The sequence below is a fragment of the Balaenoptera borealis genome (genome assembly GCF_965194805.1).
Source record: "Balaenoptera borealis genome assembly, chromosome: 13".
Classification (NCBI taxonomy): domain Eukaryota; kingdom Metazoa; phylum Chordata; class Mammalia; order Artiodactyla; family Balaenopteridae; genus Balaenoptera; species Balaenoptera borealis.
In genome coordinates, this window is record NC_138870.1 from 68,030,723 (window position 1) to 68,055,596 (window position 24,874).

Consider the following 24,874-nt stretch of genomic DNA (forward strand, 5'->3'; position numbering starts at 1 on the left):
AAATTTTAATTTTAGTCACCAGTTGTTTGATGTAGAATCTAGAAATACAGTTGATTTTGTTTATTGGTATTGTATCCTACAACTGCTAAATTTGCTTATTAGTCCCAGAAGGTTTTTGTTATATATTGCTTTAGAATTTTCTACATTTAAAAATGTCATTTCATCTACAATTAGGGTAATTTTTATCTCTTTCTTTCTAAACCCTTTGACTTTTTTCCCTTACCGTATTGCACTGGCTAGACTCTCTGGTACTACATTAAATAGAAGTAGTAAAAGCAGACATCCTTGCATTGTTCCCAATCAAAAGGGGAAGCATCCATCCTTCACAATTTTGTACGATGTGTGCTGTACGATGTCTGTAAATGCCCATGATCGTATGCTTTTTTCTTTTATTCTGTTATTGTGGTATATTATATGATTAGCTTTTTTAATATTAAGTGAAATTTACCTTCCTGGGATAGACCACACTTTATCAGATGCACTATACTTTTATATATGGCTTGACAAGTGTTTACAAATTTTATTAATTTTTCTGAAGAACTAATTTTTGAATTTGTTAATATTCTCTTTTATTTATCTGTTTTCTATTTCACTGAGTCCTGATCTTTATTATTTTCTGCCTTCTAAATATTCTGCTTTTAATATGCTCTTTTTTTCTGTATTTTTATGGTGAAGATATAGATCATAATATTTTTTCTTTCTGTCTTTTTTCCCCAGCTTTATTGAGGTATGATTCACGAATAAACATTGCATATATTTAAGGTATACAGTGCAGTGCTTTGATATATGTATACATTGTGAAATGACTCCTCCAATCAAGCTAATTAACCTATCCATCACCTCACATATTTACCTTTTGTGTGTGTGTGGTGAGAACACTTAAGATCTACTCTCTTAACAAATTTCAAGTATGTAATACTGATACATCATTATTAACTATAGTCACCATGCTGTGCATTAGCTTTTTCATATAACTTATTCATATAACTGAAAGTTGTACCCTTTGACAAACATCCCATTATCTCCCCTCCACTCCCCCGGCCCCTGGCAATCACTGTTCTATTCTGTTTCCATGAGTTTGACTTTTTTAGAGTCCACACATAAGTGAGATCTTGCAGTATTTATCTTTTTGTAGCTAGTTTATTTTACTTTACATAATGATTTTAAGCCTTTCTTCTTTTCAAATATAATCATTTACAGCTATAAATCTCCTAATAATTATATATCACAAATTTTGACTTTTTACTTTTGATAAAAATATTCTCTAATTTCCTTTGAAATTTCTTCTTTGAGCCATGGTTATTTACAAATATATTTAATTTCTAATATTTGGGACTTTTCTAGATATGCACATGTCATCAATTTTTCATTTATTGCCATTATTCTTAGAGAATATGTCTGTAACACTTAATTTTTAAAAATTAGTTGGGACAGTTTCTATGGCTCAGCATATAATTTATCTTGTTGAATATTCTTCCATGCACACTTGAAATAATGTCTATTCTTCAGTTGTTGTCCATAATGTTCTATGTATTAGTTCAGTGTGATAATGTTTTGCAAATCTGTCTTCTTACCACTTTTCAGCAAAAATTATTCGATATATTATTGATAAGGAAATATTAAAATATCCAAATATACTGTGGATTTGTCTATTTCTTCAAGTCTGTCAGTATTTGGTTCATGTACTTCAAAGTTTTTTATTAAACACATACATAGTTATAATTGTTATAACTTCCTAACTGATCCTTAATCATTATAAACTGTCTCTTTTATCTTTAGATCACTCCTTGTCTTAAAGATTCTTTAATCTGGTATTAATATAGGCACATGCTCTTTAGTTTACTGTTTGCTTTGTATGGTTTTTTTCTATCTTTACTTCTGAATTATTTGTATCATATTTACTCTGTGTGTCTGGTGGACAAATTATGTCTCTTGTGGGCAGCATATAATTGGGTCTTTTATTTTTATCTTACTTGACAATCTCTGTCTTCTAAATGGAGCATTTAATCTATTTATGTTTAAAGTCATTATTAAGTTAGTTGAGTTTAGTTCTATTTGCTATTTGTTTTCTAGCTCTTTTTTAGTTCCTCTGTTCTTTCTTTATTGCCTTCCTTTGGGTTAATTGGATGGTTTTAGCTTTCTGTTTTAATTTCTTTATAGGATTTTTATCTATACTTCCTTGTCATTATTTTTAGTGGTTGCTCAAGGGATTACAATGTAATTCCTTAGCTTATTGTATTTAAATTGATATTCTACAACTTCACATAAAATATATGAACTTTGCAAAAGTACAGTTCCATATATTTTGTCATACATTTGACATCTATATATTTTAAATGATTTACATATGTTTACATTGTAAACCCCACAATTTATGGTACTATTTTTACTTACAGAGCCAGTAGACATTTACATAAATTAAGAAAAGACCATGTATTTCCCATATAATTACCATTATTGGTGTTCTTCTATTCCAGTAGTTATGAGTTACAGCTAATATTTCCCTTTCAACTAAAGAACTCGCTTTAGAATTTCTCCTAGTGCAGGTATGCTAGCATCAAATTCTCTCAGATTTTATTTATTTGGAAATAGATTTATTTTGTTTTCACTTTTGAGGGTCTTTTTCTGTGGATATAAAATTCTGGGTTGATAGTTCTCCCACCCAATATTTTTCTCTTTAAAGATGTAATTCCTTTGTCTTCTAGTACTCATTATTTCTGATGAGATGTCAACCACCATTTTTATCATTAGCTCTTGTGTATGAAATGTTATTTGGGGGACACTTTTCAAGTTTTTTTTTTTCTTTATCTTTACTTTTAAGCAGTTTTACAATAATATGGCTAGTGTGGTTTTTGTTGCATTTATTTTGCTGTGGGTTCATTTAGTTTTTTTGTATTGGTAAATGAATATTTTTCTAAAATTTGAGATATTTTGGGCCATTATTTTTTAAATTATTTTTCTGCCATCTTCTTTTCTTCTGGGACTCTAATTCCATACCTCTTAAGTGACTGAGGCTTTATTAAATTTTTTCACATTTCTTCCTTTGTTCTGTAGATTGGAGTTCTATTGATGTGACATAATGTTCATTGACTGTATTCTGCCATCTTTAATCTGGTGTTAAACAAATCCAATATCATGTCAGGTATTATACTTCTAAGTTCTAGAATTTCCCTTTAGTTCTGTTTCCTTACTTCCATTTCTCTGCTGAAATTCCCCATTTGCTTTGTTTTCTATTAAGTCAAATAAAATATTTCTAATGGCTTCTTTAAATTAGTTTCCTACTAATTCGTACACCTGTGTTATCCTGTGATCTCTTTCTATTGAACACTTTTTCCTCCTGACTACAAGTCACATTTTCCCGTCAATAGTAATTTTCCTGCCTGCCTAGAAATTTTTAAACTTATATTGGATATTGTTTGTGACATTGTGCAGAAACTCTGGATTTTGGTATCTTCTTTTGAAGGGTGTTGGCTTTTTATTCGAATAGGCCATTAAATTACTGAATTATAGTTTTGTGAATGTGTGATTTTGGTTTCAACTTTATTTGTAGAGAGAATTCCTTAATCCTGGGACATAGAGCATAGTAAGTGTATGGCCCTTTTGGGATTTTAAAATGAGGCCTGCTGTTTACCAATTCCTTACTTTGGTGGGATTCAAATTCTGAATTTTATCTCCTCTGCATTGGGAAGCAACTAAAATTTCTAGTAAGTTTTTCATCTGTTGCCTTCCACTTTGCTTCTTGGCATGTCCTTCATACTTCCACAATTATGAGATTGGCCAAGGATTTTCAGGGAATTTAGAACTGTAATTTGGGTCTAACCCCTTTGTGGCTTCTTCCTTTTTGAACTGCTCTGGCAATCCTGCATCCCTTTCCCTGACACCACAAGCCAGAAGCTGTCCCTCCCTCCCCCACAGAGTTTATAGCTGTTATCTGCAGAAGGATTAGTGTGACACAAGCTATTCTGGCATCATCAGAACAGATCCCTCAGACTTATTAGGTTTGGATAATGGAATATTTTTACATAAATTTTTGACTACTGCAGCAAAATTTTTTTGCACGATTTTGACAATTCTAATCACACTGTGCACTTTTATGTATAATAGCCTTACCAAACATTTTGTGAGTGCATAGAGGAAGGGTTTACACTGCAATAATATACATGACTTTAAATTAAACAGTATTTTTGTTCTTAAAAATATTTTGGCAATCTGGAATTTTTCTACTGGCTACATTATTTCACAGTGCCTCCAGTCTCTATCCTTTGATCCTTTCTCCTCTATTGATTGTTTCTGCTTACATCTTTCCTTCTTTCCTTGTATTCTGTCTCTTTCTCTTTCTCTTTCTCTTTCTCTTTCTCTCTCTCTCTCTCTCTCTTTCTCTCATGGAATCCTTGAAAAATCCAAATTGTTCTGTCCTGTAGAGCTTTCCCCAAACTTACATCCAGGACTCCTTTTGTATACTTTACTCTATCAAGGTTTTCTGTACAGCCAGTTTTTAGAAAAGAATGGTTTTAAGCAGCATTTGATTATAATCAGCATTGGTGACACTTGTTCATCAGTCAACATTGGTGATGGCATTGGTGATATTTTCTTCTTGAAATCCATGCATTCATCCATGCATCCATGTATCCATCCATTAGTTTGTTCATTTATTCATTAGTTAAACAAATATTTCTTAAGTACCGATGTGTGCTGAACATTATTGGTTTATGTGAGTTTTTTATGATCTCTTTTTCCTATTCTATTGATAATTTACCCTGGATTAACTATTGACTTGACAGAGACTCAGTTTTTTGTTTTTTTTTTTTTATCGTCTGCTTTTCTGATACTATAAATACCACCCCCTTATATGTTCATTCACTCTTATGGTTTCAAAGCTTATGTATACATATTTATCCCAAATTGTTTTTCCCTGCCTCTTACTCTAACCTAAGCTTCTCCCAAAACAGCTCTATTTATTCATGCTAACAAGATATGAAACTAGCATTTTATTTACTCATATCCATCCTCAAGCACATTATCACTAACCCGTATATCTTTCTCATTGCTTCATCAATGTCAATGGTTCAATTTAATCTCCAGGTGTTATAGGAGTGGTCTTAATAGATGATTAATTCTGCTATATAATTATTCCCCTAAGAACCGCTTGTGATGAACTATTTCAAAACAAAGTTGTCATTTTTGATAGGTATTCTCAGGAGATGACTTGCTAAATAGAGCTGTCAAACTAATGACTCTATAAAACAAATCAACTCACTTTGTCTCCAAATAGAATATGTATCATCATTTTCCTTGTTGAGTTCTCCAAGAAAAAGTGACATTTTCCGCAAAAGTTTTACTGAGATATTTTTATAAATAAGTTAGTTTCAATAATTTTTGGTTTAATAACTAGTATTATTATAGCTGTGGTCCATAGAATTTTGAGTCCCCAATTGTCCATCTATACATGCACTGTGACAGACACTTAAAAATTATTTTAGAAAACCTTAGTCCTGTTTATAGATACTTTCTCAGGTCTTTTTCATGCAAATGGAATATTTTTAAATGACTTAATTTGGCATACTAAGAAGTGTGTCATTCCAGATTCTCAGCTTTGTAGTATCACCTAAAATCATGTTTATGTAGCCTATTTTGGTAAATTTTGCTTCAGCTACTCCAAAATCTATCTCTGAATTAAGCCAGACTGACAGAGAGAAGTATACCGGAACTGAATATTTAGAACTTATAAAGAAATAGTTTTACAAAAATGTGTTTGATAATTATTCCACCCACCCATATTGAGAGACATTATAAGAAAGAGCCAAGTTAAACATACTTAGTATTTACTATGTAAGGATGTTTTTGAGGACGCTGTTTATTAAATTACATGGTATTGTTTATGTGCTTTTCTGGGGGAGAAATCTACCTTTGATCTCAATACCAGAGTTTATTTCATGTTCCTTGCTCATTTAATTTGTCTTTATTTATGGTCACAGAGATTTACAGTCTTAATTTTTTCCTTTGTATTATCTTCTGTAATGTCAGAGCCAAATCATAGCCTACTTCTAGGATGTGTACAATGTACATTTGATCTATTAACCTAATTGCTGTGTTGATTCCATTTCTTTACTCCTATATTTTTCTCTGCCCAATAAATCATCACATTTTTGCCAATATTCTTTGGCCTTTTAGCTCTATTCCTAATTATTCTTTATCACTGTAGTCTACATTGTACTGCCTATGTACAGTATCTAACCAGTTTCTATCACGTTTACCATTTCCTAATGACTAGCCATATGGAGGCTCAGGATTTTCTTTAAGTTTATACTTTACCAGTGAATCTGTCGGTTGTTCTCTGTGTTCTGCAGTAGTCATCTAAATTCATCTCTCAAACGTTCAGTGCCCTTCAGTAACACCACACTTGATATCACACCGCCCACAACTTTTTTCTTATGACTTCCCTAGACTTTCTTTTCTCCAGTCTGTTATACTTTCCAGCCCATGACAAACATCTTGTTGCCATTTATATATCTCTCCCTATATGAATCTCCTTAAAACATTATTTCTTCCTCACCTGTACTAATCATCAGTTGTTCAAGTTGTAGCTCCCAGATCTTCTCCTTCCATTGAGCCTTCCTCCTGGCATCACCTATTTGTGATAGTTTCTATTAGCTAAATTACTTTTATATATGTATGAAGAAGGGCTTAATACCCTAAGACTTATAACTTGCCAATACCACTCAATCTGAATGTCTAGTAAATGATATTGATTAAATTCAGATTAGTGCAAAATGTATATCTGGTTTGCAAAATCTTCTTTGCACCCGACTTTTCAGGCATTTCTATGTTTATATTGATCCATATTATGTTAGTGTTAGTAAACTGTACTTTTGTTTGTGTATGTTCAGATCATATATTTGTACCTTGTGTTCCGTAGTTTGTTTAAAATTAGTAGAGAGAAAAATATTCTTAATAAACTAGGAAAGATTGTGTTGATACTTTTGTAAGTTTTATAAGTATTCATAAATTTTTCAGACACCTGTTTTGCTTAAAAGAGTATATCTGTGCCTGAAGATAAATGTATATAATCATGACTAAAGATTTAAGGAAACTTGGTCTTCCACGTTAGTATACTTAACCAGGTCAGTGAGAAGTCAGTACAAACTACCATCCTATCATAAGAGGTTGGCAACTTCTTATAATTGATATTCAGAAGTTTAGAGAATAATTACATTTTATACACATTTTCATCTTCTAAGTGGAATATGCTAAATAATCACTAAAAACTGACATGCCTTTAAAGTGTAACAAATTTTTACTTGTATAGATCTACAGACTTTCAATACAACCATGATGAAAGTATTTCGCCGGTAAGAATAATTTATGAATAAAAATGTAATTTACGGAATACCTTGGCAGAGAATGTTGATCGCTTCATCACAGTTCAGTCATGTTTAGAAAATCTAAACAAGCTGCATGATTATTCCAGGAAGCATGGAATGATGTGTTCAAATGAGTACCATCTGTGGATAGAAAAAGTTTGAGGTTTTTAGTCATTCTTAAAGAATGGAAATCTGATTCTCCATGCTAAAATGAGTGTAATCCTTTTTGTATCTGTAATTCAATAGGGCAGTTGCCTTGAAATAGTCTAGTTCAACACACGGTTCATCAAAAGAGAAGATGCTGGATATAAATGAGGCCTACCTACTGCTGGTCATTTGTGTATGCGTCTGAAGTAGCCTTGTTAAAAAATATTGTCTACAAGTTATACATATTGGCCTCAGATTAGATTTATTTCTGGTTCATCTTTATAAATACATTTGAGTGAAAAATGTGGACAAAATTTTGTATTGCATGAAAACCAAAGGACTATTTCATGAACCATGATTTATTCACCTAGTCAACACTTACTGAGTGCCCATATGTGCCAGACTCTGGGTGTCTCGTGCAAGGTCTATCCCTGTGCTTGTCACATGGAAAGCAATTGCAATTATTGTTACCCTTCCTTTAGCCAGGTTAAAAATAACTCTTGTATGGATCTTGTTTCTTTGTCAAGTTAAAGTACTGTCCTATTTCAACCTTTTCTTCTCTGTAACACTTATTTGGAGAATAGTGTAGTCTGTGGACCGATGTTAATCTGCTGAAAATTTTTTACTGTGCAACAAACTTTGCCATTAGTTTTCTTTCCTGAAATCTAAACACTGGAGGGCACAAAAAAAGTTGGTCAGAGAGCCATGGGCATCTAGTCATCCCTCCTGATGAAATATGGGGAAAGGGTAGCCTCCTCTGCCTTCTCCAGTTCATTGAATAGCTAATGCATCCTTTTTTCTTTCCACTTTTAGTTGCTTAGTAAACCCTAGGTAAAGGAAATTGAAACATGAAAGGGGTAGTTAGTGATGGACTGGAAAGAAAGGGAAATGTCTGGACCACAGTCCCTTGCTCTCATGGGGAAGAGCAGAGTCTATGGTTTTATTTATTTATTTTTGGCTGCGTTGTGTCTTCATTGCTGCGTACGCAGGCTTTCTCTAGTTGCGGCCAGTGGGGGCTACTCTTTGTTGCGGTGCGCGGGCTTCTCACTGTGGTGGCTTCTCTTGTCGCGGAGCACGGGCTCTAGGAGCACGGGCTTCAGTAATTGTGGCACGTGGGCTCAGTAGTTGTGACTCGCGGGCTCTAGAGCGCAGGCTCGGTAGTTGTGCGCACGGGCTTAGTTGCTCTGCGGCATGTGGGATCTTCCCGGACCGGGGATCGAACCTGTGTCCCCTGCGTTGGCAGGTGGATTCTTAACCACTGCGCCACCAGGGAAGCCCTTGTCTATGGTTTTAATGCAAATAAAAAGCCAATATAAAACTTATCAAGTATTCCCACTGCATTAGGATAAAACTAAAAATCTTGAATCCAGACTGCAAGGCTCAACATTATCTGATTCTGGCCTACATCGCCAACTTTCTATCTTCCTCTTCATTCCCTTGTGGATGTAGCAGCCTTTACGTGTTTCCAATGTGCCATGTTCTCTTCCTCAGAGTCTTAACACCCTGATGCTTTTCCCCTGGGAAGTTACATCTTATCTGTCAGATCTCTGATTAAATTATAATTCATCAGGAAAACCTTTCCTGACCATCTGTCTAAATCAAGTCTCCTGTTATACCCTCTTATTCATTTGTTCCTACTTTCAAAAATATTTATTAAATGCCTATTTTGTTCCAAGAATTAATCTAGACCTTCAGAGACATAATCTAATATGTAGGTTGGCATTCATATATGTATATAATATATAAATAAACATATATTTTGGAGTAATTACTCAATCTTTTTTATTGATATGAATGCAGAATAAAAACCTTTCTAGTTCTTTGGTATAAATGTTGGAGTAAAGTGGAGAGGAAAATTGGACTAGGACTATTCGAGGTGGGTGTTCAGTGTAGAATTAGGATTTATAGGAAGGTAGATATCTGTTAAAAATAATGAAGGCTATACAAACTAATAGAGCTATCTGGAAATCAATTTTAAAATAAAGCCCCTCAAGATTTTGCTCTGTATATTTAAGAACAGGCTAGATAAGTAGAGATTGGTCATTTGGTAGAGTGAAGTTGTATTAGTTTTCTATTGCTGTGTCATGAGTTATCACAAACTTAGTGACTTAAAACAACACCCATTTATTAGAGCACAGCTCTGTAGGTCAGCATCTGGGTATGCTGTGCCTGGATTCTCTACTCAGAATCTCACAAGGTCAAATCAAGTTATCCATGGGCTGTGTTCTCATGTGGAGTACAGGTCCTCGTCCAAGCTCACATGGTTGCAGCAGAATTCAGTTTCTTACAGTTGTAGGACTGAGATCCCCAATTCCTGGTTGGCTTTTAGCCAAGGGCTGTCCTCAGCTCCTAGAGATGTCCTGGTGGCCCCTTCCTTCTTCAAAGCCAGCAGTGGAGAAATGTTTGTACATTGAATCTAATCTCTTGCTTAGAATACTTAACTTCCTCTTTTGTAACTACCCAAAGAAAACTCTCTGCTTTTAAAGGACTCGTTATAAAATCAGGCCCACTGGATTATCTCTCCGTATTTTAAAGTAAACTGATTTGGATTCTTAATTACAGCTGCAAATTTTTTTTTTTTGCATCAGCACCTATCAGTGTTTGGTTGAAAAACTGGAAGAAGGTGTAGGTACCAAAATTCTTGGGGGACATCTGGCTCCATAAGGGTCAGACATAACAAGACAGGTTGACCAAGATCATCTCTAAGTTTCCTTCAAATTCTGATTCTGTGATCTTCTGATTCATTTGCCTGTTCTATGGATTCTACCACCAAAATAGATCTAAAAATTCACCTCTTTCCTATTGCTATCACTTTATTTCTTCCTTGCTGAACAAATCAAATGTTCTATGAATTTGTCCCTTTTCCTGTTTGCAGTTATCAGACTGGACTTGATAAAATGTACTACTGAACATCTTATTCTGTCACCTTGATAGCTTTCCATTGCCTGAGAAGCTATCTATAATCCTGTGCTATAGTATGTCCTCAGACTATTTCTCTTTGTTATTGCCAGTGTCAATTATAAGCTATAAACCTGACTTAGATCACATTACCCCCCTCTTCTTGAATCTCTACCTTTACAATTAGTGAAATCTCCTCTCACATGCAACCTTTTCTCTTAACACTTTTCCTGAACCCCCAAGTCAGTCATATTTCTCTGTTTTGTGTTAGAATATTTTGAAAATGTGTCTTATCTCCAAGAGGTCTGAATTCAAACTTAGTGGCTGAGGGATTTCAATAAATTATGGAAATTCTACTTTTTAGTCAATTCTAAAACTTCTTCCTCTATAAAGGTAATTGTTCCTTAAAATAACTTTTTCTCTCATTGCTCTTATGCATAACTAAAGATAGTGTGTTGTAAGTCATATTAAAAGTGTTCTGTTTGTAGAGCTACCTTTTTAAAGGTTACTGTTCAATTATATACAGTAAGATTTGATGATAAATATTAGTATTTGAAAGCAGAGTAATTGAATCTGATCACATGGCTTTAAGTAATTTACTACTTGTTTTCCATTGCATTAGACTTTCTCTTCTTTTCCAGGTTTAGGCAAATTTACAAGCAATAGGTCTGTAGATAGTTCAGTAAAAAATTAAGAGGAAATCCAGATTTTTAACTCAAGTCCAGATCTCCCTACAGAACTCCAGACTCATGCATCCATCTATTATTTGACATCTCCTTCTGGGTATCTGATAGGCATTTCGAAGTTAACATGCTCAAAATAAATTCTTAATCTTACTTTCCAAAGCTTACTTCTTTCACAGTCATCCCCTTCTTGGTTAAGTGACTTCATCTTTCTGTTTGCTCAACCCAAAGACCTTAAACCTTTCTTCTACTCCTTTCTTTCTCTTATACCTGACATGTCACACAGCAGCAAATCCTGTTGGCTCTCCTGCAAATTATATTCAGAATCTGAATACTTGCTTTCATTTCTGCTGCTGCAGTCCTGCTCCACGCCATCCTGATCTCTTGTGTTGACGTTGCAATAGCCTACTAATTACTCTCCCTGTTTTCATCCTTCTCTCCCTTGTCTAGTCTCAACACAGTAGCTAGAGTGAAAACATACTTCAGAGCCTGTAACTCCTCTGCTCAAGTGAAAGTCTTAAAGTTCTACAATGTCGTATATAATCAAGCCTTCAGTGTTTCTTCTCAGACCTCACCTCCTACTAGCCACGCTGGCCTCTTTTTTATTCTTCAAATATACCAGGCATGATTCCATCATAGGGCCTGTAATCATGCATTTCCCTCTGCTGGGAATGTTCTTCCTCCAAATAGTCACGTGGTTAGTTTCCCCACCTTCATCAGGAACTTCATGTCTCCTAATCAGTCAGGCTTTCTTTCTGACTACTCAGTTTAAAATTTCATTATCCTTGGAACTCTTTCTCCTTTTTCCCTTTTTTTATGTTTTTCCATAACACTAATCATCATCCAAAATACTGTATATAATACTTATTTATACTTGTGTTGTATATAAACCTCTGGAATGTAAATTACACCAGGGTAGGGACTTTTGTCTATTTTGTTCATTGTATTCCCAGTACCTACAGTAGTACTTGGCATAAATTAGATGCTCATTAGGTATTTATTGAAATCTGAATTAATATGATATGTTTAGGAATGAATGACTTTTTTACGAATGAATTTTCTAACTCATTTATTAATTTTCTTATCTTTACTGCACATATTAACATATAGTTTTTATGAATTGTGTAATTTTCATACAAGTCATTGTTATCAGTCTCCCTATCTCAGCCTTCTGAGAAGAGGTCCTTGCACATATACAAGGACAGGCATGAAAAAAGTGCCCATGTCACTTAATTCATTGTTCTTTTATATTTCTAAGCATAACACACTTATATTATTATACTTGTCTAATAAGTGACTGTTTCTTGAAAACAAGACATAAGCCTATGTATCTTGATTTCCTAACACCAGCCTCAGAGCCTGACACACGGTATGAATATAGGAAACCAGTGGTTAATATGAAATCTAATAAATGACTCCAAGTAGGACCATGTGATTGTAGGTGATATACAGATACCTTATTCTGTATATTAATGTCAGTGTGCTTGATGATGTTCTAGAAAGGGTTATACTAATTTTAAATATGTGCAAGATAAAATAAAAATTAACTAATTGTATACATTATTAGTTCATTTAATAATCTTGTTTATTTAAATTATTTTATAATCAACATCTACTATATATAAGATGCGTTTGTGTCTATCTAGTCATTTAAATATAAGAACGTCTTTCTCGGGAACTGAATATTAAAAACTCAGACCATTCCTTGGAAAGTACATAGGATTATATGAGCATGCAATTTTTCTTTGTACCAGTGCTTATATAAGGAACCAAAGTAAGTTTTTATAAGTAACTTGTGAGTGAATTGGGGAGCAAAATTAGGAATAAAAACATCACAGTTGTTTTGTCCCCTAACCCTTTGAACCATTGCTCTGTGAAGCATCACCTTAAGTTTCTGCTTATTAAATGTGGGGATATTAATCTAAGGGCAGTTGTAATAAGAGATCACCACTACGTGCATAGTAAAGAAATATTTGTAAATCCCATTTCTCCCTCCTGTTCACACAATGTTTGGTAATTCCAATTGTTTTCCATTTTTTTTTCCCTTCAACTTTTAGTTCCCAGCACTCCCACAAATATTGCTTTTTCTAATGTTCAGTCAACTAGTGCAACATTGACGTGGATGAGACCTGACACTATCTTTGGCTACTTCCAAAATTATAAGATTACCACTCAACTTCGGGCTCAAAAATGCAAAGAATGGGAATCTGAAGAATGTGTTGAATATCAAAAAATTCAATACCTCTACGAAGCTGACCTAACTGAAGAGACAGTATATGATTTAAAGAAATTTAGATGGTATAGATTCCAAGTGGCTGCCAGCACCAATGCCGGCTATGGCGATGCTTCAAATTGGATATCTACACAAACCCTGCCTGGTCGTAAGTATTGTTCTGTATGTGTATATATACTTTTGCATTCAAGAAAAAGCTCTCTAAATGTTTTTCCATAGAAATCATTCAAAATATAGGTAAAGATTGCTCTTGTAACTTTAGTTTTATATTTCAAAATTAACTGGTTACCATAATTGCTTAAACAACATCATTAACCATAATAGCATTTATTTTTTCTTAATTGAATCCCTATGGGAAATTCAATTTCAGTCATTATTAAGGCTTTTCTCAAACTCCCAGAGTTGTACCAAGGTCCTAGAGTCTTATATTGCAACAAAAAGCATTATGATCCTCTAAGTGGTCTGTCATTAGGCTATACTGATAGCCATCAAGTACCCTTTGTCTATGCCTACATTTCCCCCTCGTATCTGGAAGCTCTGCTGCTTTTATGCCAGGCTTTACCACGTTTTCAGTGACTTTAGGCTTACACACACACACATAGAGTTTCAGTGATAAATAGATGCTGTTGTGGACCTTTATAAATAGTGAAATAAACTTTGATCTAGAGGCTTTATTTTTTAGGTTGCCAGATGTGTATCTTGTTACTATTCCCCGGACTACCTGGCATAATGTTTGTATAGTAAATGTTCAATGAATGTTTGTTAATGCATTTCAACATTTGAGACAGAATCCAGACAACTCAGCCTTCAACACAGTTGTCCAACCTCTCTTCTTTGTGGCTCTTGGGCTCTTGATTTCTGTGAGATCTGCTCTTCTGGTTTTTCTCTTACCTCCCTGATAGCTCTTTCTCAGTCTCTTTTGCTTATTCCCTCTCTGTCTCTCTCATTTTTTAAATCTAAGTGTTGGAGTGTTCAGAGATAACATACTTGGCCCTTTTCTTTTTTTTTTTTTTTTTTTTTCTTTTTCATTGGCCCTTTTCTTTATCAACACACAACCCCTATGAGATCTTACCTTAAGTGACCTTATCCTGTCCTACGGCTTTAAAGTCTACTTATATAGTGATTATTCTCAAGTATCTATTTCCAGTTCTGATTGCTCCCTGGAACCCAATCAGTATATTTACCTGATGAACTGACATCATTGGGCAGGTGTGTCTAATATCCTCTCACAATTAACGTGGTCTAAACACTAAGCCTTCTCATCGTCCAAATGCAGAAAATGAAAATTTAGGCAGTGTTCTTTTCCTCTTCTACTCTGCCAATGATTTATTTCAACCATGCTATCTAAACACATCCCTCCATTTGCATTACCAGCATATTAGTCCTATCCTTCATTACTGCTACCACTGTGTTAACCTGACCTCCTTAGCTTTCATGCTGATCTTTTTAAATGTAAATCAGATGATGTCACTTCCTTGTTTAAAGCCTTTCAGTGAATTTCCATTGCTCTTGGAATAAAATTTAAATTTCTTAACATGATTAACAAAGCCCTATGTGACTTGGCTCTTACCTAACACTCTAACCTCATCCATAATCATTTTCCCACTTACCATTATCCTCCACTCATACTGGATATTTTTTGTGTTGTTTGAACACACTAAAGTACTAGAACTTGGCCCTGTTCGTTTGGATTGAAATGTTTTTCCACGTCTATCTTTGCATGAGCAGCTTTTTATAATGTATACTTCTACTTGAATGATTCCTGCTAAGCATGAATTTCCCTGACCACCCAATCTAAAAGAGCCATGCATTTTTTTTCTAGAATATCATCTTATCTTAATGAAAATTTATAATTACCTGATCATTTTTTATTTATATGTATTTGCTTATTTTTAGAAGGTGTCTTGACCATTGTTGTTTCCTTATTGCCTAGAATGGTGCCTGGCAACAGTAGGCACTCCATAAATATTTCCTGAACGAGTTAAACTTGATTAAATAAGCTAAAATGGGGGAGGCAGAATGAACTGTTTTCCAGTGCAGGGGATAGAGAGGATGATAGTGCCATAACAAAGGAAAGGAAAATATGGAAAAATCAAATCCAGGTTGCATTTAGTCAGTAATTATGGTTATTTTGAGCCTGTTAACTTTGAGAAGAAATAACTATGATAATCTAATTGACTAGAAAACAGAAAGAAACAGATGCTTAGAGATTAGAACATAGGTAAAGTTCAGAATTTTAGTTGCTTCAGCTAGTAAGAATAACCAAAATTACAAGTGATAGAAAAATGGGACACTGAATGAATGAATACGTGTTAAAGTCCCAGGGACAACTCGAAGTTACCTGAAGACATCAGTCAGGTACCATAATGAATGAAGCAGGCTGATGTAAGGCGATTGAGAGTGGTGGAAACCTTGGCAGATTAACAGAACACGCTGTCTACAGGGGCAACCACTACTCACCTCTTTCTGATTACTGTCTTATAGAGAAGTCATGCTATTAGGACTTAGGATGTTTTCAAAGAAATAGGAAAGTTAGATTTTTTAATGTGAAAATACTTAATTTCTTGCTGTAACAAGTTTTTAAAATTTAAGAACATTTAGTTTTTCAAACCAAACATGTCAGTAGCCCACATCTGGTCTGTGGGCAGCTAATTTGTTACCTTTGATTAAAGTAGACCATATGCCTGTGCATCTGCTGCCACTAAGGGTTCCCATCCTACTCCTCATGAGCCTCTCACTCGGACAGTAGCTGCTTCTGCCTGCTACAGTGAGCCAGGAATTAGAATTTCCAAATGTATCATTTCCTCAAGTACTCTAGACAGGATGGTGGAAGATGTTCAATTAGCATAAAACAACATATAACCTGACCAATTCAAAAGCTGGTAAATGAAACTGGGAAGTTGGATTTTTAAAGAATCCTCCATTCTTATTCTGAAAATTTGGGAGTTTTTCCACTTGAATGTCATTGCTTCCCCCACCGAGTCCCTCCACTTCCGACCCCACTTTAAGGTCTATGACCCACTCACTAGGGTTTGGTCATTTTCAATTCCCTACTACTCCACTTTGCTTATTCTGGTTTAAAAGAATAATGGTAGAATATTTCAAATATTTCACAATCTGTGTGAGCTTTTTAAAAAATAAGTAGCATTATTTTTCTAGTTTTATTAGGATGTGTTCCTTTGCCATCGGTGGTTAGTTGGTTGATTTGTTAGTTCTTGATGGAATGGAGAGGATAATCTTGGCTTCTTTTTCACCCCACCTCCCAGATCTTTACTTGATGACTAATTGAAAGAGTGCCTTCGTATGGAGTACCAGTTTGACTTTTATCTGGTACTTTTCTTCTCTCTCGGTCTGGTATCTCACTGCCACAATTTGATTTCTCCATCAGAGAGTACTTGGGTGTGAAAAAAATTTATCAGTAGTTAAGTAGATTTTCTATGCTACTTCTAGTCCCTTTTATTGTTCTTTATCCTTAAGGACTAATTTTCTACTCTGTTCTTTATCAATAAGATAGAAAAGGGGATACATGGAAAGTTGCCTTTCTACCACTGTGATTAAGAGAGAAAAGTGAAAAGATTTATATATTTCAGAATTTGTGACAACAGACTTATTATTTTTCTTGGCATTCTCAAACTTATTAGCTTTTCAGCTGAGTATTCATATGGGGATGGTAATAATAAATTAATTTTGAAAGTTATGAGAATGAGTTGGTCACTCTTCATTTAGTCTCAGAAATGAAGGGGACATTTTTCTAATGATAAATATATTTGAATTTCATAAATGTATGGTTAAAAAGTTTTATTTATTAAGCCAAGGAGAGATACTCTGAGGTGGCATTTGATATGAAAGACAGAAAGACACTACATATATTATTGCAAGACAATATATATAGTGAACTACTAACATATTGTATAAGAATATGAGAAATAAGAACAGTCAAGCACAAAAATCTTGAAGAGTAGTAATGTTTTTAAGATTAAAAGCAAGTAATGCTTAGATGTTGATTCTACATACCAAAGATGAAAAGCATTACAGACATTTTGCAAACATAAAAAGTAATCTGGATGAAGAAATTTAATAAGATTTTTTATGTCATTGATTCCAAAAAAGTGTTATGTTGTTTTATAATATAAGAAAATAAAACAATGAAAATGAATGATTCCTCTGAATTATGGAAAACACTAAACAACAATATAACTTAGTATAAAATCACTATTTCAGATTTGTGCATGTTACTCTAATAGCATCAAGTTGTGCCCAAGCACTTATTCCCAGAACTTCTTATCAAAACCTGGAGTTTCTTTGATAAGGAGCTAGCAATTGATAGCTAGTCTGAGGTCAGATTATTCAACATTTGAATAGCTCAAATAAGAAGACCACCCAGTTGGAATAATAAATATTATAAGATGTTCTAAAATGACTTGTAGAATAAGAAAATATGTTGTATTAGCTCCCTCTGAGCTCATAAAGAAGAGCACTCAAATTGAAGATGCGGGGAGCAAAGTTGGAATGCAAGCTGAGAATTACATTGGGTTACTTTCTGAATCTAGATCTGCCACTGTACACTGGAGTGAATAAAAGAAACAACATTCGGCCAACTCAAGCTAACATTTCTTTCTCCCACATACTCTGATCTAGATAATTGAAACCAAATTGTTTTTCTGCTTAAATCATCTGTATAATAGCCATTACTCTCTACTTCATGCTAAGTGTGCAGAGATACAAACATAAGCACAGAAATTACAAATGGCAGAAATATTTAACTTGAAACATTAAAGTCTTATAGCTTATTTTACTCATCTCTTATTTTTCTGATTATCCTTATACTCAAAAGCAATTTGAGTTGTGTGGGGGGGAGGAATGCAGAATGGAAGCTGTTAAATATCTCTGTGGTGCACAATAGGTACTTATAATGCTGAGGGAATGTACAACTTTAAAAGAGTGTGGGTGTGAAATTTAGTATGGAGTGAAATGGGGCTCTCATAATGTGCATCTCCTATAGACCACCAGGACTGGAAGACAGCAAGAAAGGAAAATTCCTGGGGTAACACTTAGGTTGTGAAAACCACGGGATACCATACTCATGAGGAATTTTAACTACCCAAACATCTGTTAGGTTAAAAAAAATTCAGCAAAACATGCCTCATCAAAGAAGCTTCCAAGGAATGCAACTTTATGATTTAAAAAGAAGAAAAACCAAATAGAGGGCAAAGCACTCCATAACATTTTTAAAAATGAGACATTGTTGATGAGTTACTATATATTCAATTATTTTTCTTCATATATTCTAAATGGTATAATGCACTTATAATGTGGTGAATGCTATCATAACAGAGGTAGATATTCTCCTTTCTATAAAGAAGCAATTATATAATGATAAGAAGAGATGTTAGCCATAAATAAATAGGAAAATATAATTCATGACATGAGGAAGCCCATTTGGTGGCAGTGGGTTTTTAGAATAGGCTCTATCCTGGTGCCAGTAAAGGAAGTGAATATAATTTATTCTAGACATGATGGTTGTACTTCTGCAAAATTAATTATATGCTGTTGAAAGTCTTCTAAGTTAGTTGCCTAAGACTCCCAAATGTGTAATTCAAGACGACATCTCTCTCTCTTCTAGACCTGTAGATTGAAGTTACTGGTATGACCACTTAGGTTTCCACAGACATCTCAAACCCCGTATTACCACTGTTCCTGCCCCACTGCAAGCCTCCTCCTACCTGTGTGTTCCCTGTTTCAGTGTATTGTACCATTGTTCGTCTGATTGCTCAAGCCAGCAATCTAGGAATCATTCTTAATTCTTTTTAGCCTTTCCCACCCCCAAGTCCATACCTAGCTCCTACTGACTTTCCCTTCTAAATATTTCTTGAATTTGTTTATGTTTCTCTGTTAAGGCTTCCTAAATTCAGACGTCTCCTAGATTATTACAAAAGATATCTAAATGGTCTTTCTGTTCCCATTTTCTCTACCCTCCACCTGAACCTAGTTTTTGAATACACCTATCTATTATTCCTCTGCTTAAAATCTGATAGTTTTCTATTTTCCTGTTGTGTAAAAATTACATTTTTAGTATGCTCTATATGGTTACTTATGATTTTTGTTTATATTCCCCACACGTACTTTGCTCTTTCTCCTTTGTGCTCCAGAGAAGGAGCAAAGTATGTGTGTTCTTTCTTACTGTTCTTTCTTACTGTCCTTTCTGTCCTCTTTTGGAGACCAACTGCCTCTTCTTTGCAAAGGAGACCAAATACCTCCTTTGCAAAGCCTTCTATAAATTCCTCTTTCCACTCCCACCTTCCAAAAATTGTTTCTAAATACTGAACGTATTACATCATAATTGTTTATCTCTCTCTCTTGTTGAGCTCCTTACAGGCAGAGATGACAGGTGATCATGTCTTATGTATGTTTCTACTCTTCATGCCTATTCAATGTCTAAGACTGAATGAATATGGCATTTGGACTCAAGGAAGACATTTGACTTTAATTGGAAAGTATTTCAATGTCAAAATTCTCCATATTGCAAAAATGTTCATACAAATTTTCTTCAGATTTTCTTTCTGACTATAGCTTGTCTTTCAAATATTTGCATGGTGATTGTCAAAATTAAAATTCTCCTGGTCAGTTTCCATTCATGTTTGACATGTTCAGCTTCTTTTATTTCACAAAACCAGTTTATTTTATTTTATGTATTTATGTATTTATGTATTTATTTATTGGTTGGTTGGTTGGAAAGGAAAGATTGCTTTATTCAGGAGAACAGCAACCTGGGGAGAAGGCAGACTCATATCCAAGAACCACTCCCAAGATTCTGCTTGACCATGAAAGTTTTTAAAGGGAGAAGGGGAAGTTAATCGCAGTTAATCATTTGGGGAGGGGGGGTCAGAGTCCTTTATCTTCCACTGTGTGCAGATTTTCTTCTGATTGGTTGGTGGTGAGGTAACAGTGTGTTGCTCCAGGAATCACACTCTGCCTGAAGTTACCATCTTCCACCTGGGTGGGGGCCTTAGTTTGATTTTAGATGCTATCACTTCCAAGGTAGCCTCCCAACCAGGTGTTAGTGCCCAAAAAGTTGTCGCAAAGAAACGGCACAGAAGATGTCCCCAACGGTGTTGACAATGAGCAGGAGTTGGTCTAGCTGGTCTCAGGACTTAATGGAGCTCAGGTTCTTGATGTCGCATCGCAGAAAGAATTCAGTGAGAGACAAAGTGATAGGTAAGAAGTGGATTTATTTAGAGAGAAACACACTCCACAGACAGAGTGTGGGCCATCTCGGAAGGTGAGAAAGGCCCAGTCTATTTTATATTGTTGATTCTTTTTCTTTTTCATTAATTAACATAAGTATGAATTACTGCATATAGAAAAGAAATATGCTCATAATAAATTGAGGAGGATTTCAAACAATGAAAGAAAATAATAAATGCCTATTTCAGAGTGGATTGAAGCTTTAACAGTATCGAAATGATTAACTGAGATAATAAACTGTGATTGATAGTCCATGAAGAAAACAAAGGAGACCAATGTATAAATTTGGGTTGCTAAGTATGATTACAAAGAGAGGTTATTTGCATGAAATCATAATTTAAAGATAATAGTAAGCATGTAAAATTGTTTATTAAAGCATTCAACTGTATACTTAACTTAAAAGAGCTTTTGGCAGGTTATTAAACAGCTTTCCATAATATAAATAAAAATATTTTGAAATCCTAGTACATAAGCACGTAGAATGTGTTTTTCAGCAAAATCACTAAAAATCAAAGGATAAGAATGATCACTATATTATTTTTTAAATCATCAATATTATAGAAAGCCTGGGGTTTTTTTTTCTTATATGCTTTTATTGCCCTTATCAGGGTTTCTTTCAGTTTATTTGGATTTTTGTGAGATGAACTATTCAAGGTGCATGAAAAGACATAAGTATGCCTCTAGAAAGCCTGGTTATTAAAAGGATAAAAGAAGAAAAAATCTTTCTCCCAATAATAGCTAGCTGTATTTTATCTTTTAAAAATTCAATGAATTCTCCCACTTTCTCATCTCAAACTTCAAATCTCATGTTGAATTGAATTGATTGTGACTTTTCTGAGAATCTTCTTTCTCTTGGTTCAGAAAGAAGTGTGAAGTACGTTTAATTCTTTGTGATTTCTGGTCATTAACCTCAGTTCAGGCCTGCCTCAGTATTAGGCCCTAGGCCAACAAATTTTCAGCTCTGTTTTCTTCTGCATTTATTAAGGAAGAAGGGAGAACTCTGATTTGACTATGGAAAACTCCCATTTCTGAAAAAACCATAGGATTGCTATGTCTGGTAGTTGAGGGCACTTTTTGGTTGGGCCCAGTACCTAAGCTGAGACTCCTTGGCTGGATAGTTAAGAATAATGACAGAAATAGCTAAGCTTATCAGGTGTTTATTATGTGCTGGTACTATTCTAAGAACTTTACACACATTGATTCATTCATGAACCTCAATCATTTCTAGGTTAGAGCCTGTGCTCTTAGATCTTGACAAAGACTTGGGCAAAGCCTCATGGTGGTATGAAAGTACTAAGAGATGGAAGGGTGCTAAATAGTATACAAAGAGAAGATAGGTGAAACCCTAATTTAAAGGAAATAACAGAATGCATGTAAAATTAAACTATTTAAAAGCATTCAACTCTATTTTTTAAAAAATTTTTTATTGAAGTATAGTTGGTTTACAACATTGTGTTAATTTCTGCTGTACAGCAAAGTGATTCAGTTGTATATACATTCTTTTTTTATATTCTTTTCCATTATGATTTATCATAGGATATTGAATATAGTTCTCTGTGCTATACAGTAGGGCCTTGTTGTTTATCCATTCCATATATAATAGCTTATAACCCCAACCTCCCACTCAGTCCCTCCCCCAACCCCCTCCCCCTTGGCTTGTGGTTACAAGTCTATTCTCTATGTCCATGAGTCTGCTTCTGTTTCATAGATAGGTTCATTTGTGTCATATTTTAGATTCCATATATAAGTGATATCATATGGTATTTGTCTTTATTTATGATTTAGTTAACTTAGTATGATAATCTCTACTTGCATCCGTGTTGCTGCAAATGGCATTATTTCATTCTTTTTTATGTCTGAGTAGTATTCCATTGTATATATGTACCACATCTTCTTTATCTATTCATCTGTCAGTGGACATTTAGGTTGTTCCCATGTCTTGGCTGTTGTGAACAGTGCTGCTGTGAACATAAGGGTGCAGGTATCTTTTTGAATTAGAGTTTTGTCTGGATATATGCCAGGAGTGGGAGTGCTGGATCATATGGTAATTCTGTTTTTTGTTTCCTGAGGAAACTCCATACTGTTTTCCACAGTTGCTGTAACAACTTACATTCCCACTAACAGTGTAGGAAGTTTCCCTTTTCTCCACATCCTCTCCAGCATTTGTTATTTGTAGAGCTTTTAAGGATGGCCATTCTGACTGGTGTGAGGTGGTACCTCACTGTAGTTTCGATTTGCATTTCTCTAATAATTAGTGATGTTGAGCATCTTTTCATGTGCCTGTTGGCCATTTGTATTTCTTCTTTGGAGAAATGTCTATATAGATCTTCTGCCCATTTTTCAATTGGGTTGTTTTTTTGTTGTTGAGTTGTATAAGCTGTTTGTATGTTTTGGAAATTAAGCCCTTGTCAGTCGCATCATTTGCAAATATTTTCTCCCATTCTGTAGGTTATCTTTTTGTTTTGTTTACAGTTTCCTTTGCTGTGCAAAAGCTTGTAAGTTTGATTAGGTGAACTCTATATTTAATTTCAAAAAAAACCAAAAACAAAAAACTTTTGCCAGGTTGTTAAGCAAGTTTTCCGGAATATAAATTAAAATAATTAGAAATCCCCATTTGCATGAACAAGTGGAATGTCTTTTTCAGCAAAGCAGTGAAAACCAAACAGTTAAAGAAAATTTAAAGGATAATCAGTATGTGGCATTATTAGCTTTGAAAACTGAGACTAAGAAAGACCTGGAGATATTGTACAAGCTTCTGGTACATGATCCAACCATCTCCATTCCCAAACAAATTAAATGGGACTTGCCCTAACACACATAACCTCTAACTACACTTTTAGTTTCTCTTCTCTTTAATTATACCCTTGATAGTTATTTTACCCTGATTATACCTGCATACAATGCATGGGAGAATGAAGTAGCAACGTTTATCCCAGCCCTAACACTTTGTTATGGTGATGGCCTTATCTGAATTATTCCAGGTTGCTCCTACACATAGCTTCAAGGTACCATAGAAATGATGATGTTCTTATGTTCTTATGGAACATGATGACCTGTTATTACTCTAGAAACTTTGGGAATGAGAGGAAGTGATGGTAGGGAGAAACCTCTTCATCGTTTATTCAGAATTAAAATACATGAAAGGCACATGGAGACCAGTGTGTGGAGTGTCTGTTAGCTGGATACAAGTTTCCATGTTTATCACCAGCTCCCAAGCCCTCCACCACTAACTACATTCCCAGTCTTCACAGAAACAGTAATCCCCCTTTCTAACCTTGTTACCAATAGTTCTAATCATTGGTACCTGATCTGAAGAGCAGTGCCACTGCTTTTTCCAATAGTACGTTGATGTTACAGAGCAGTGGCTCTTAAACTTGTACCACGAGCATTAGAATCATCAGGAGGGCTTGTTAAAACACGGAGTGCTAGGCCCTACCCAGGTCTTCTGATTCAGTAAGTCAGGGGTGTGATCTCAGAATTTGCTTTTCTAACAACTTCCCAGGTAATATTGATGCTGCTGGTTTGAAGACCACATTTTTGAGAACCACTGTTGTAGAAAGTTGTTTTATGAACATAATGCTATTCTAGAGAAAGTTGTATTATCTGATCCTAAAAGCAGTGGAACTAATATGAGAATATTTTCATTCTTACCTGGCATGGCTAATATTGGAAGTGAGAGTTTTTTGGTATTTTGTATTTTTTTCCACCTAAGCTAACCTGAAATGACTCAGAAAATTACTCATTCAGCATCAAAGAAAATGGTCATACAATGAAGTCTAATACTGTGGGCATCCATGAATCATTCTCAGTACTCATCAAACAGTCTAATAGGTCAGATTCTTATGCTTGTAATATTTGCCCTTTGTGCTACTATCTTGCTGTTGGGAAATCTAACTGTAAAACAAAATTAAAATCTTGTAAAAGGGTAGGAAATATTTCATACACCAACAGTAGTATCTCATGCTGGGCAGTGAAATCACTGGGCTCTAGGGAAACATTCAACACCAGTGAAGGATAGCCAGTTAGTGCAGTATTGTAACCAGTGGGATGTGTCCTGAGATGCTCTTGGCCTCCATCAATATGGTCAATCTAATTGCTGAACTTCTTCAGGGCCCTTGATGCCCTGAATTGTTTAAGATGTAAGGAATCCACCCAAACCACCCAGCCAATTAGATTTTGTTTAGTCCTGAGAGACATCTAAAACTTAAAGCAAATTCCTTCAGGTATGGTGAATCTAAGGCAACTCACAGTCCTAGAGGCTGTTAATACTTGTATAAGCTGAGAAAGAATGGGAGTCCTTCATTTAG

General features: G+C 34.8%; 1 protein-coding gene across 1 annotated transcript in view; it reads left to right on the forward strand.

Moving 5' to 3' along the window:
- Positions 1-24,874, forward strand: part of PTPRQ (protein tyrosine phosphatase receptor type Q) — a 289,628-nt gene that overhangs the window by 172,115 nt on the left and 92,639 nt on the right. The window contains exon 44 of the mRNA XM_082350721.1: positions 13,147-13,470. Coding sequence (XP_082206847.1) covers positions 13,147-13,470 — 324 coding nt within the window. The remainder of the gene's footprint in view (positions 1-13,146; positions 13,471-24,874) is intronic.